The sequence below is a fragment of the Clinocottus analis genome, unplaced genomic scaffold (assembly GCF_023055335.1).
Source record: "Clinocottus analis isolate CAN_PGR_092001 unplaced genomic scaffold, fCliAna1.0.p SCAF_21, whole genome shotgun sequence".
NCBI lineage: Eukaryota > Metazoa > Chordata > Actinopteri > Perciformes > Cottidae > Clinocottus > Clinocottus analis.
The window spans coordinates 7,011,585-7,025,462 of record NW_027175943.1 but is presented as its reverse complement, the minus strand read 5'-3'; the positions used below and the strand labels follow the sequence as shown (position 1 = coordinate 7,025,462).

At 40.0% G+C, this 13,878-nt stretch overlaps 1 protein-coding gene across 1 annotated transcript in view; it reads left to right on the top strand.

The window, feature by feature from the left end:
• Positions 1–6,172: 6,172 nt before the first annotated feature.
• LOC137792667 (phospholipid-transporting ATPase ABCA1-like) overlaps positions 6,173–13,878 on the top strand; it is a 122,934-nt gene continuing 115,228 nt past the window's right edge. The window contains exons 1-6 of the mRNA XM_068588421.1: positions 6,173–6,238; positions 9,474–9,567; positions 9,804–9,945; positions 10,098–10,219; positions 12,207–12,334; positions 13,272–13,469. Of these exons, the coding sequence (XP_068444522.1) occupies positions 6,173–6,238; positions 9,474–9,567; positions 9,804–9,945; positions 10,098–10,219; positions 12,207–12,334; positions 13,272–13,469 (750 nt within the window). The remainder of the gene's footprint in view (positions 6,239–9,473; positions 9,568–9,803; positions 9,946–10,097; positions 10,220–12,206; positions 12,335–13,271; positions 13,470–13,878) is intronic.

Below are 13,878 nucleotides of genomic sequence, written 5' to 3'. Positions count from 1 at the left end.
TGTGCGTGCGTGTGCGCGTGCATGAGCACACACACACACACACCTGGTCACAGCTCCATATATAACGTTTTACACATTTCAAACATACAAATCAGGTGTTTTTATGGGCAAAAGCTTGAACAAAGCTTTTTATCTTCTCACTTTCCCTCTACATACACCTTTATTAGATTATGCAAACCATACAAAAGTGTTGCTTATGAGTCTGCTTCTTGTCAGTTTTTTGGGAGAACTCCTGAAGGTTCAGCCTAAAAGTCAACATGTTACGTTGTAATGTATTATTGGTGCATGTGTTATTCATAATACATACAGTTCAATTGGAAATCAGTAATAATACATATTGTTTGGATGTTATTCAACTTGGCTTTCTTTATGTTATTTGACAGTCAATTGTCAACTACTGTTTATTCTGGTAGGTAACATTAAATTCAGTCTGGATCATTGCTTGTTGATCATGGTTTATCAATAAACATATTTTTTTCCAGGCCTAAGAGGTTTATAACCACTGTTAAGAATCTTAATATGTGTTTGAGCTGTCCCGGGATCTCCAGGACCTCAAACACAACATAATGGTTCAACAGAACAACGCTTAAGATATCAACAAGAGAATCAGAGTTACCTTCCTTCTCTCAACAGATGATGATTAGTGACACAAAGAGCCTGTGAAACACTCACAAACACACACGGCTTTGACTTATGACGCAATGAAGTTCTTAAGGCACTCAGGGCGGTTCTACTGACTATCCATCGATGATGAGATGACTGTTGCTTTAAATTAACTTATTCTAATTGTGTGCACACACACACATACACACACTTGTTTGACACATTCAATTATCAACGGTGCCAACATGTCTCTGCCCTGTTGAGCTGAAGTTTCACTTATTTAAATAAATACAAATGAATAGTTTTAACACTAATCAACTCATGAATATTTTGTGCTGAGTCAACAGGTGACTACATTTGAAAGTTTACTGCGAGAGACCCCACAAGACAAATTCAAACAGCCCATGAAAGCAGAACAAGGTTAGCGGAATGTAGGGCAATGCTCCTGTTGCACCGTCCGCGCCTCATCAGGTGACTCAGACACACGATTACAAGACGCATGTGCGTGCTGCCGCGGGGCGACGCTTCAGGGAGCATGCTGTGCAATGTACACCACCTGTGTGCTTTCGGACTGTGGTAGTGTGGCTACAGTTGCTACGACAGGCTCAGCAGAGGTCATTTGCATACTTTATGACTCTAGGTAAAAGAGGACAGAGACATGAGAGGTAGGCAAAGGAGTGTGTGCGTGAGAGAGACAGAGAGAGAGAGAGAGAGAGATAGGGGTAAGAGATGGTAAAAGTGTGTATTTTTGCGTGACTCATAAGGGTCGGCAGTTAAAACCGGCCGGATCCATCTTCAGGCCCTAAGATGTGCTGACGGGTGGAAGCTGAACAGCTCGGAGGTATGTTGGTTTTGACAGTTTGTTTGCTCTAACAGGAAACATGTTTTGTAACCAAGTCTCTGCTGTTGTTGTTGTAGCTCGCTCTCTTCTCCTGAGGCTAGCTCGTACTCAGGCCTGGGTGTCCGTAAACTCGTCTGTGTTTTGCCTTTTCTAAATTAAATCCGAGAGAGTTCCTTCAGAACTGTTCATCTTATTTGAAAGTATTTAATACACTGGTCTAATTGAAATGGAAATAAAGAAGCTGAGAAGGTAATGGATTGCAATTGTTTCCTTTGTTTCATACAATGACCGCAGGACGTTAAGTTCTTTGTTGGTTTGGTTATAGTAGACTATATGAAGAATTTCCAACATGCTCATATTCACAGCTTGTTTGCTCAGTAAGGGAAAAAAAAGACGTAGCATTAGTAACTTCAATGCTAATGATTAACAGTAAGTCTGAACTGATGTAAGACGTAAATATGGAGTGCAACATATGACGTACCTTCTTACTGTGTGCAAAATAATTTATTTCTGAATGACATGTCTTAATAATTTATTATGTCCTAATGTTCATCCTATAATTTTTTTATTCATCATTTTTATTTGTTTCTAATGAATGAGCAATTAGCTGCTAAAAGTGATTGACAGGTTGCCCCAGGAAGCCCAGTTACCAGAGATTGGTTCTATTACTTCTCTCAAACTAATTACGTGTAATGACAGACTGAGTATCGGTGATACCGTTTTGACAGACTCCAATATCACAGCTTCAAGTCTTCTTAATTGAAAGGGAGTGTTTGGTACAAAAATATTGAATTGAGGACAGAAGTATGGACAGTACACACTCTATAATATACCTGTCAACCAGATGGGGGTTGGCAGATGAATGTTCATATGCAGCAGCATCCCTGGCAGAGATCACCTTCCTCATCATTTATATAACTTGCGTTGGTACTGCAGTACATTATACTGAGTATAACTTAACTGACAGTTAGCTATAGTGAGATGCTTTGCTACAGTTTAGATGCATGTGTATGGCTGCAGAAAGCTGTTTTTTAATCATTTCATTGAACAATGTCGTAGAAGTTTCTCTTGTTTCCAAAATGTTTCACGGCTAGTTTATACTCATCCAAAACTAGATCTATCAGTTTAAAGGATTTTTTTCACAATGTTATGCACATAATGTCTCCAACGCTTAGTCAGTTCAGATTATTGTTTCACAATGAACTAAAGCAGCACGATCAGGGTTCATGCTGGTGATTAAATTATGCAGCAATTAAATAACCAGCATGATCATGCCGATGTTAAGCAAAAAAATCTGCAAAAAAAAACAATTGCTCTCTTGTAAAGCGAGAACCTGAATATTACATCCAAAAGGAGAAGTGTTGAAGGTCGGCTCAGTGCATTACCTGTAATTAAACACATAACATAAATATCTCCTTGACCCTACCTTCTTGCAGTGTACAGCGTGACAGCCTGTTGTGACGAGGCTCTGGATCAGCGTGTGAGAGATGGGAGTCAGAAAGAGAAAAAAGACGGATTGAATGAAGCAGCACAGGGTTCATGATACTCTTCAGAGGGCGATAGCTGCCCCCTTGTAACGGATGTCTAAGGCATTCTCTGCCGCTCTCTGCTCTCGTGCTCTATGAAGAATATATGTGTACTCTTTCGATCATCCTGGGGGCTAAAATAATGCACTTTTCGGTCCCTGGTCCCCAAACACCAGGCAGGCATCAGCACTTATATTTTCTCAAAAACTTTTATTTTCTTTTGTGTATCGCCATACATTCTCTCCTCTTCTCCCTTTCTTGGAGCTATCTTTGGAACTAATGATATTGTGAAAAGCTGATGCCAGCGTCTGACGGCCACACTCTGGTGGAAAGTCCAAAAAGTGGTGAAAATAAGTTATTACTTGAATTATTCTCTTTGCTCCTAGTTGTAGATTAAAATGAGGATCTGGAAAACACTCTTCACAGTGTATGGTTTTTGTTCTCTGGAGAACTGTGTTTATTGTGTTTTATAACACCGCGTCTGCAATGCAAATCACAATCATATCCTCTCTTGTTACTTGTTATCTGTTCTTTAGATGTGAAATTGAAAAAGAGTCCTTGAGCTGAGCTTTTCCACAACACTCAAGCCCCCATCCACACACACACACACCATCTTTTACAGACGCATCTCTTTTCTCAGATACCAACACAACTAGCACGCACACATTTTTGACGTATGGGTGGAGTATATTCTTGGAGATGTTGTTTACCCTTCATGCTTGACGTGACTTTAGAGTGGAGGTGGTACCGAGCTGTCCTTCTCTTACGCATTACATGTTTCAAAAGGTAAGGCTTGAAAGCCGTGCTAGCCAATGCAGCAGGTACTCAATTATACAAGCGATTGAGTGTTCATGCGCATACGAGGCCTCTTTGTAAAGAAGCAGGTCAGTTTAACCTTGTACAATCTCATAATTGCTGCCAACTTCCAAAGATATATAAAGTAAGGCATAAAATGAAGGTGAGAGCAAATAGTGAATCGTACTCTAAAAGAAAACCTACTGTTGGGGACGTGATGTGGTGATAGAACGTTAAACCAACAGCAGTCTCTGATCAATGTAAAAAATATGCAATCTGAAGGCTAATCGACAGATGTAATAGCATGATATCCAACGCCGTTGGCTTCTTCAATAGTACAAAGTGGCATTGCCGATAAAAGAATGTTTTTCAGAAAAATCTATGAGCCAGTTACGTCTCGCTAATATTCTGTAAAAAAAAAATGATTGAAGTGCCATGAGCGTCCGCTGCCCATTAGAGCACTTATTTGTCCATTTGGAAGTGAGGGAGCCTCAACTTTCCCATGACAGTAAATAAAACATCCATGAAGTAGCAGTAAATAATGTAAACACACAGAGGGACGATGGAAGCACAGAAAGAGGAAATGGAGCGTTAAAAGGTGGCACTTTGGTCAGGACTACCCTCGGGCTAAAAAGCCCATCCCCACCTGACCCACCTTGCACACATAATCTATTCCTCAAAGTCTCCACAGAGCATCAGTTGAAGTGCTCTGCAACGTGTTACTTTGGCCATTCAATATTAACAATAAACAATTAACATTCTTTAATGATTTTAATGATTTAAAAGCCCTCCTCACATTTGTAAGTGTTTGTGGTTGAGCTCATACTTTAGCACATGCGCTGAAATCCAACTGTCACTCCACTGGCAATTTAAATACATTTTCAATATTGAGATCTTAAATAGTTCAAACCTATTTTGAGTTAATTATGTAATATATCAAATAATATATTTTGTTTGGGAATATCAGTTTTATTTCTATATTTCATGGCGTTAGGACATTTTAATAAGCATTGCTGGCATTTTTTTTTACGTTGAAATTGAGTCCCATTACACACACCTCTATCACCACATTCTTTATGATGCCCTTAGGTTTATCTATCTATCTATCTATCTATCTATCTATCTATCTATCTATCTATATATCTATATATATATATATCTATATATATATATATATATATATATATATATATATATATATGTTTCTAATTTTAAATCTTTTTACAAATTACTCCATGCCCAAGCTGCATTTTAGGAGAACGTAGTTTCCTCCAGATATGTCAAAACCTGGCTTCATAAAAAAAAAAAACGTCCACTGAGAAGAACTTAGCTGTTAACTATCACATGAGTATGTTCTTGAAAAATAAATGTAAATGTATCTTTTGATATATTACAAATATGTATTATTCTAAATATGTGTCAAAGTGTTGGTCTTACAAATGATTAGATCCAACTACCCCTTTGTGTATTTATTTAAACATGTTCTCAATAAAGTCTTTCCTCTTAACTTTTTTCTTAGAAAATGTGCATGTTATTTACAGTGTAGCAGGTTATTTGGCTTCTGGACTTAACTTAGAATACATTGCACAATATAAACAACCCTAACCATGGATGAAGCCTTCACTGACAGAGGAAACTTTACTGGAACACATTTAAAATGACAACTGTAAATTGGTAAAACTCCCGCTTGTATAATTACACCTAAAGATAACTACCATTCCTGTAATAATGAATGGGAACTCATGGCAGGCCCATGAAGGAACTGCCGTCACACAAGAGACTGTCAGTTGTAGATTTTGTTTTATGAAGGTCATACTTGATGTAGTAGTGTAAAAATGACACAGCAGATCTATTTGTTTATTGTCTGTGTAATCAGCATTCAGTGGGTAGTAAAACCTGCAATAAATAATTTTACAGCAATCGTTGGCAGTTGCTCATGAAGCTTTGTCTTTTATTTTACTCTGGTCACCAAAAAAGACTGTTTAATTGACACTGTAGCACAGTGGTGGTTGATAAGGAGACAAAGAACTCAGTTCACAATGCCTTATTCCCTTTTAAGACAAAGAGAAAAGAGATTTTAGGTTTGACCTAATATTATTTACATTAAGTAAAACAGCCATCAGGTTTTTAAAGAAGATTCTCATACTCTAGATCCAAACTGCGCTCGCTCCGTGTGAGACATTGCCCCGTCCCGAGATTCGCTGAGTTTAGGTGATAATAATTCTTAGAACAGGTGCTGCACCAGAAGCCCCCAGGCCTGGGGAAGTGAATGATTAGTGGCACTCCCCCAAGATGCATTGCTCCTCTGTATTAAAACCAAACTCTGCCTTTTATTCCCTGCAGGGTTTAATAAGTGGGCCAGTTTCCATAGCGACGCTTTGGCAGGATATTGCCAGGATAAGCCGTAATGGGTCTCCTGGCGCAGTTCACTCTGCTCCTGTGGAAGAACTTCACTCTCCGGAAGAGACAAAAGGTACATTTCTGCTCACCAACCCCCTTCGCAAATCAACGTATATCTGATAAAATTGGTCAGCAATGGAGGCAAAGTGAGAGTACGGTCCCAGGATTGTGTCATCAAGGGCAACCAAGTTATTCATGAGAGGAGAAGGTAATAGGAGGGATTTACGATCAAAATTGTCCCCTATAGAAGTAAGCTGCCTTTAACTCTCCCACTAGAGAACAAGAACAATCTTACCTTAATGCCCACCAATTCGGGGTGTCACATTCAATTTTTGGAGATGTGTCTCTTGTGCACGTTATGTCACATTGCCTGTGTTTTAGTTCTAACGGAGCCAGTCTGTGGCCTAATGGAACGGGATACGGAGTGACGATTGTTAAATGCTTCGTTTGAAGGACGAATACTCTTTCTGGCTCTTCTCACAAACTCACTGCCACCGCCTGTCCCCAGCATTGCTATCCAAAGTTGTATCGTCAATGCAGTTGACACAAAAAATGTTACCAAACATTGACGCGTTATTAATATTTACTCGTCAGATGACACCTGGAATGGTCCAAAGAAAATTTCATCTGCTGTCATTTTACACATTTCCTGTGCAACTTAAGTAACAATTTCACCTGAATTTTACCTGCTTTCATCTTTTACACACCAGAGACATTCTAGTTTTGTGTGATTAATACGCATGTTGGAATACGGTTTTAAACTGCTGTTTTTTCCTACTACTTTATACACAGAACATGGATATTACGTTGCATAACAGCTGCTGAGGCTCACGTCTCTGAGGCATTGCCCCTTTGCCCTGCTAGTTCCTGTAACCTGAGTTACTTCCTTATTCACAAAACACTGGCCTACACATGATCACCCAGTGATATATTATGTATTTTATTGCGTCTGATGTCCCTTACAGGGACCAAGAGGTCACTTGCTGGGGGAAGATAACAGTTACACAATGTGTAGCAACTGCATTTCAAGGGTCAAAACAGGTTGTCATGAAATCTCGTAAGTCTTTCGTGTCATTTTGAGGAAGATAGAGCGGTTACAAAGAGCTGCGGTATGCTCTTTGATTTGCATTGTTGCAGTGATGATAGGAGTTGCATCCACCCACTTGTTTTGTTTGGGGTTCGAGCACAGCAGTGTGCCTGTTGCCACAGTAGAACAAACGACGTCTTCACAAAAAAAATACTGCTTTCATCAAAGTTACTACTTTCTTGAAATAACTCAAGTGAAAGTCATTTGCAATTTTCTAACTTTGATTTTGTGAAACATCTCCCTTGTTAATTGTATCAACCAACAGAAAGAACAGGGTGGTTTCCTTGTATATGAGGGAGAAGCATGCACTGACTTTCCCCCTCGAATATGTCAGGGGACAGTGGTGGTTTTGTGCGTGGAATGTAGGATATTTGGCCAATGTCAACATGAAATATTGGCATTAGACAAAACCAGTGGGAGTTAGCAAGGACAGTGGTGCTTCTGGAGGGCTTGTGGAGGTTAATGACCAATTATATGAATGCCTCACCAAGCATTTTAAGATTTTATAACAGGCATGAAACTGATTTTATGGTCCAGTATTTCCCATAATTTCATAGGAGGAGATTATCTATTCACAAAGACACTAGTGTCCAATGGCAAATGCCTGGGGAGCCAGACATTGAGAAAGTCCCCATGATCTCTGTGTTCCCTCTCCATGCCTTTTCTTTGAAATGCATTATGATAATTCCCCCTCTCAGCAGAACGACACTCTCTCTGACACACAGACTGGAGGGAATTAAAGGAAAGAATTTATCAAATATTTTGAGTTTCTTTGAAATTTGCTTTGCTTTTCTGCGGTTTTCTTTTCTGTAATTCATTGACAAAATGACACACCTGATCCACGTTATATCTATGCAAAACCAAATGAAAACCTTATCCCCCACCCTTCATCCCCATCCCTCTGCAAGAACCTCACTTTATGACATTAGGTTGCCATGTCGCTGCGGCATTACATGCAGTATGTGTTTTTGTGATTCCTCACCTCTGCCTGCCCTCCAGTTTAATTATGAAGACAACAACGTCACCACGGATGTCTTGTCATATTATTTGTGTTAATGTGTGTCATCACGTACATTGTCTGAACATGTTGGCTGACCAGAGCTTTACAGTTGATTCCTCTCAGCAAGTCACTCCACCAAAGACGCTGAAAAAAACAAGTGTGCAGGCAGACCAGGTCAGTTGAGGTTAGCGAGATGGGGCTTGTGGGTGAGGGCTGGAGGGATTGGGATGTTGAGCGATGGTGTGTCTGGGGATGTGGCCAAGGGTGTTAGGTTGAAGACTCAAGGAAGAATGAGCTGCAGCATTGTAATACTGCACTCAAAGTCATCTGCTGTTTAATATTACTTCAGAAAAAAAATATGAAGTGTACAAATGTTACTCTGCCCTCAGCTTTCAGAGGTGGGCAGTACCTTGACTCATGTTTAAAGGAAGTGAATTACTTTGGTGTTTCCACAGTAACAGCTAGCCATGGTAAAAAAATGAGCATGTTGGCATGGTGAATGTGGAGGCCTGTGTGTGTGTGTGTGTGTGTGTGTGTGTGTGCGTGTGCGCGCATCATAACTCTAAGGCTTTGGTACTTTGCCTCTAGAATTCCCCTCAAGGCCAACTGAGGAGGACAAAATGAGAAACAACCCAGTGAAGAAGTAAAGCCTTGAGGTCATCCATTTGTGTGCTTTGTTGGTTTCACTCTTCCGCCATCCCCTGAGATTGAAATAAAATGCCTGGCATGTCACATGGACTACCAGCTACCTGCTGGCGGTATTGAAGTGGTTGTATTAACGCAAGGAAGTGGTTTGTATTCTTCATCCAGAAGAGGATTAAATGTGTGGACGAGATGATAGGGAGTGTGTGATAGCTTCGGCTTGTGGAGTCACACGCTGAGGTTTCTCTCTCAATCCATTAAGTGCTGAGAGTAAAAGCAAGACAAACAGCATAACATATGAACTATGGCATGTTGTAAGCACCCTCACATGATACACACAGCCTCGTGAGGTCATTTCAGTCAATCATCAACAGGGTCTCACGGCAGAGACTCAACCTTTTTCTTTTTTCTTTTTAATTAATAGTGCATTCACCTTTGCTTTTAGATTTGCTTTGACTTTGTCAGTGATGTCCCATTTCAGATATGAAAATATGATTCAAATGCTGTGAGCCAAAACATGCTCTAAAGATGAGTTTCATAAACATTATGAAAATGAGACCATTTTCCCCTTTTTTGCAGGTGCGGCTGGTCGTTGAAGTTATATGGCCTCTGTTTCTCTTCTTCATACTGGTGTGGGTGCGGTCCACCAATAAGCCTCTTTATAAAGGCCAATGTAAGAAGAAGCCACGTTGTAATGTTTAACTCTGTTTCATAAGTCATTTAAAGCTGCAGAACCAGTCCTCAGTTCTAAACGTGTGTTTCCATAATAATATAATGAAAAATATAATGATCTAGAGTCTAGACAGAACATAAAAAAGTACTAACCTCTGTTGTGACCTCACTGCATCTATATATCCAAACAACAAGTTTTCAACATTCAGCTGTGAGTATCCATCTATATTCCTGTAGGCCACTACCCGAATAAAGCCATGCCGTCGGCTGGCGTGCTTCCCTGGCTTCAAGGTATGATGTGTAACATCGACAATCCCTGTTTGAACTATCCAACGCCCGGGGAGACGCCAGGCCAAGTCAACAACTTCAACAGCTCCATGTACGTACTCTAATGTGCCCTTTCCTGTCTTGTCTCCTCAGATAGCGTACATTTGGATGAAACTGCAATGTTTTGATAATGCTTTCAGATTCTATCTAAGATGTGACATTTATAGACAGTTTGTGATCTTTTTTCTCTTTCTGGTAAACTAGAATTGCCGGGATGATGATAGAGCTGCAAACCCTCCTCGTGAATAGATCTATTCTCAGCAAGGCACAGTTGCTGGCAGAGGACCTGGACCAATGGGATTCAGTCCTGTCCCAGGGTAACCTTGGTGATGGTAAGATCATTTCTTGATCCACTGACCTTCAAACTATAGAAATGACCTTTTTTTAAGGATCAAACACTATCATCCAAATGTGTGCAAGCAACAAGATTAACATAAAGATCGATGTGTCTTGATATACTAGTTATATTGCTGCCGCTGGTTCCAAAAGTAAAATGTATAGCAATAACGGCTCAGCAACAATCACTCTGCTATGTCTTTGTTAAGTACTCTCCATCAAGGAAAGTATCCCCTTCATGTGGATGACAAGTTGGAGGATTTGTTATTCCCCTTTATCCCTCAAAAACAATAGCGCATGATTATTTATGATGCAATTTGCTGTGCAGACTGACAGATCGTTTGTCTTGATAAGTTGCTGCTTTGCATTAGGCTCATTTACCCTGATGATATTCAGATTTTCATACGGCACCTAATTTGCAAAGAGACAAGGGGTGGGGGGCGGTCTGCTGTGCAACAAACGGCTTGAGGGCCATTTGCATTTTGGGGTCACCGGCTTGTAATATACAAGATTAAATCCATCAAAGATCTGAGCCCGGGCATAATTAATGGAATTCACTGTCGGGAGGCAAGAGCATAAAAGGTCATGAACAAGAATGGGGAATTATGTACTATCAAAAGGCTACAGTGGCAAAGGTGATTGTATTGTCCTTTTTTTGTTTTTACATAGATTGATTAAAAGACTCAGTGGTCATTTCAATCAGAAAGGCAACAATGTTCAGGAAGAGCTCAGAGCATGTTTCCCCTCCTAATCTAACACTCTCCTTCCCCCCTGATGCTCGCACAGTCATGAGGGGCATAATGATATGTGTTTAGTTGGTTGCATCAAACAGCATAATTAACTCAGGACAAAATTGAATGATTTGCTATTTTTATAAAACATTTACCCTAATTGAACCTTGAATAACCCAGTAGAAGTCACTTCCTCTCCTCATCTTGACAATTGAATGAGCTGCACGCATTACACTTGCGAAAGGGATAATCTAATTAAATTACATCGCCCCTTCATCATCTCAACAGCACATGCAGGAGTCCTTGAGTGAAGAAAACACATGTTGAATAGATGCAGTTGGTGCAGTGTGGGAAGATACTTTAGTGGGATCCCTGCTATGTTAAGGCATTGTGAGGGAGGTAACAATGAATAGTCAATTGTTTTTTTAAGCTAACTTATGTAAAACCGGACTATATGTAGGCAGCTATTCAGAAGAACTTGGCTGATGAGTAATCTGGTAGACGTTAAGCAACAAAGTGTCCTCTCACACACTCAATCAACTCATGTGCTCAACCCCTACTTGCATCAATGAAGATTGTATTTCAACATTTACCTAGAAAGCATCCTTTGAACTTGTGTTAAAGAATTCAGCAATCTTCATTTTCAATTATTATAAGTAAATCATTTCCTTTTTCTTTAAGGTCTTGATTGGCCATTGTTTAGATAATTTAGGATATTATGTGCTCAGCAACTGCAATGCAGTGATTTTAAAGACATGGACTTTTCCTTCAACCTTTTCCTTTCAACAACAGAATAAATCCTCCAGTGTGTTTGTTAGACCAGGCTTCCATTGCACTGGAAGGGCTGCTGTCCTATTAGTCACAAGGCAGGCACTCCTCCATGGTTGGCATATGTGTCCATTAGGGCAAATGACACAAGACTCACACATGTTTCTGCATGCACCCATATTTGTGAACAGTGGTGTGGAAATAAAATGCGTGAGGAAAGCCAAGCAAGGGAGGTAGAGACAGAAAGACTGCAGGGTTGGCTGCAAAATATCTGCAGTGCAGATGGCGAGTAAGGAGGATTTACAGCTTAAACTATGAAAATAAGATTTGGGTTAAAAGGAAGCACAAATATTTCCCTTTAAGTTTGCTATCGCTTACCAGTTGTCAGCATCACTGCACTATGGTACAGTATATATTCTATTGTTGTGTAGAAAATGCTGTTCTGCAAAAGTAATGATTTTCCATCTGTATGTTGAAGCGCAACCAGTGATCCTACGCAGTGTTCTCAGAGACAATGAAAATTTCTCGACTCACCTAAAAGAGAATTTGTCGCTGCCGTCAACGGTGGTCCAGAGCCTCATGAATGCTGAGATTAAACTCAATCCAGTGAGTATCATTTCCATACACCGCTTGTATAATGAAACAGCAAACAGTCTCCCATAGGGATCCCAGCTGCTTTGAAACATGATTTTCCACCTTCTTCTGTAAATAAAAGAATTTAAGTGTTAACCAAAATATTCAAAAGACCAAATGTGCCAAGACTGTTGTGCTTGAGCATTTAAAATGTAAAATAGCATGGCCAAGAACTGCCTCTGGGACTCTTTGTCTTGACAGTCATAATCAAAGCAAGCTCTAGCATTTGCTTGATAAAAAAGGTGGTTTGAAGCTGTCTACAATAGGTAATTTGGATTAAAATGAACTCGCAACTGTAAAAACAATGTATTGTCTCTAAATGCTCCCCAATTGATACCATGATATGTATCAAGTAGCATTTGAGCTGCATGACAAGATGATGAAAAAGCCCTACTGTGTAGAGTATGGGACAATCTGATGGAAAGGAAACTGCATTTTAGAAATACGGGCTTGTGTATTACAGCACCTCTGTTGCAAAATGTACTACGTGCCCAGAAAATAGAAGTTCCTATTGCAGTTCATAAGCCATTCTCTGTCTTTCTTGGCGTCATTGTGTACTGTCCAGTATAATATAACATATATATGTGTACATACATCTGTGTGTGAGGTAGTCCTTTCTGTGTCTGTCACATTTTTACCGTTATCTCAAGTGACCTTGTGGGTGTTTGTGCAGCGCGGTATGTCAGTCTTTACTCAAGGATGAGCAACGAAAAATAGGGCTAAATTAAAATCAAAACATTCATTCACATCGGATTTTAAAGTGTGTTTTGGCATACTGACTGCCTGCACAAGGTCAGATAAACATTGCTTCATGCATTGTGCCACACATGTATACACACAACTACAAAATGTAAAGATGCAAAGTTCTCTTGCTACTCAACTTGGATCCAATTCAGACTATTTTTTTCAGGTGATGAGCATCCCAGGGCCAGATAACCTGAAGAGCATCCTATGTGAAGGAAAAGATCTGGATGAGTATATCCAATTTAGCAGCCAAGCTGAAAAAGAGGCTTTCCAAAATGTCAGCTGCTCCCGCGATCCACAGCAACTGATTAATGCGCAGCGAGTATTCCTGCAAAACCTGGACGAGAGGAAAGTGCTTTCTGAGGTGAGCTGTCTTCCTTACCGCACAGAAACCTCACTACTGATCCGATTTTCTGTTGATTAGACTTGGGATTTTGCATAGTAACTCGGATGCAATTAGTCTCCTTTTGACAAAAGTTTGAGAGTGAATACATTTGGGTGCGGTGTTTACATTAATTGGCCTGACGGGGACACTAGTAATACAGGCCATATTGTCGTCAGATGAAAAGTCGTAATTCCCGCTTCGCAAGGTCACCCACATCTCGCATGCTTACAAATTGCACTGTCTGGGCTAATGAAGGTAGTATTAAATATGTAAATTTAAAACTATTGTGCGTCTCAGCCACCTCTGTTGCAGTTGAGGAATTACTTGGGAGAATGCATGTGAACACTAATGTCAGGTCTTTTTTATAGTCAAACTAAAGATACTTAAA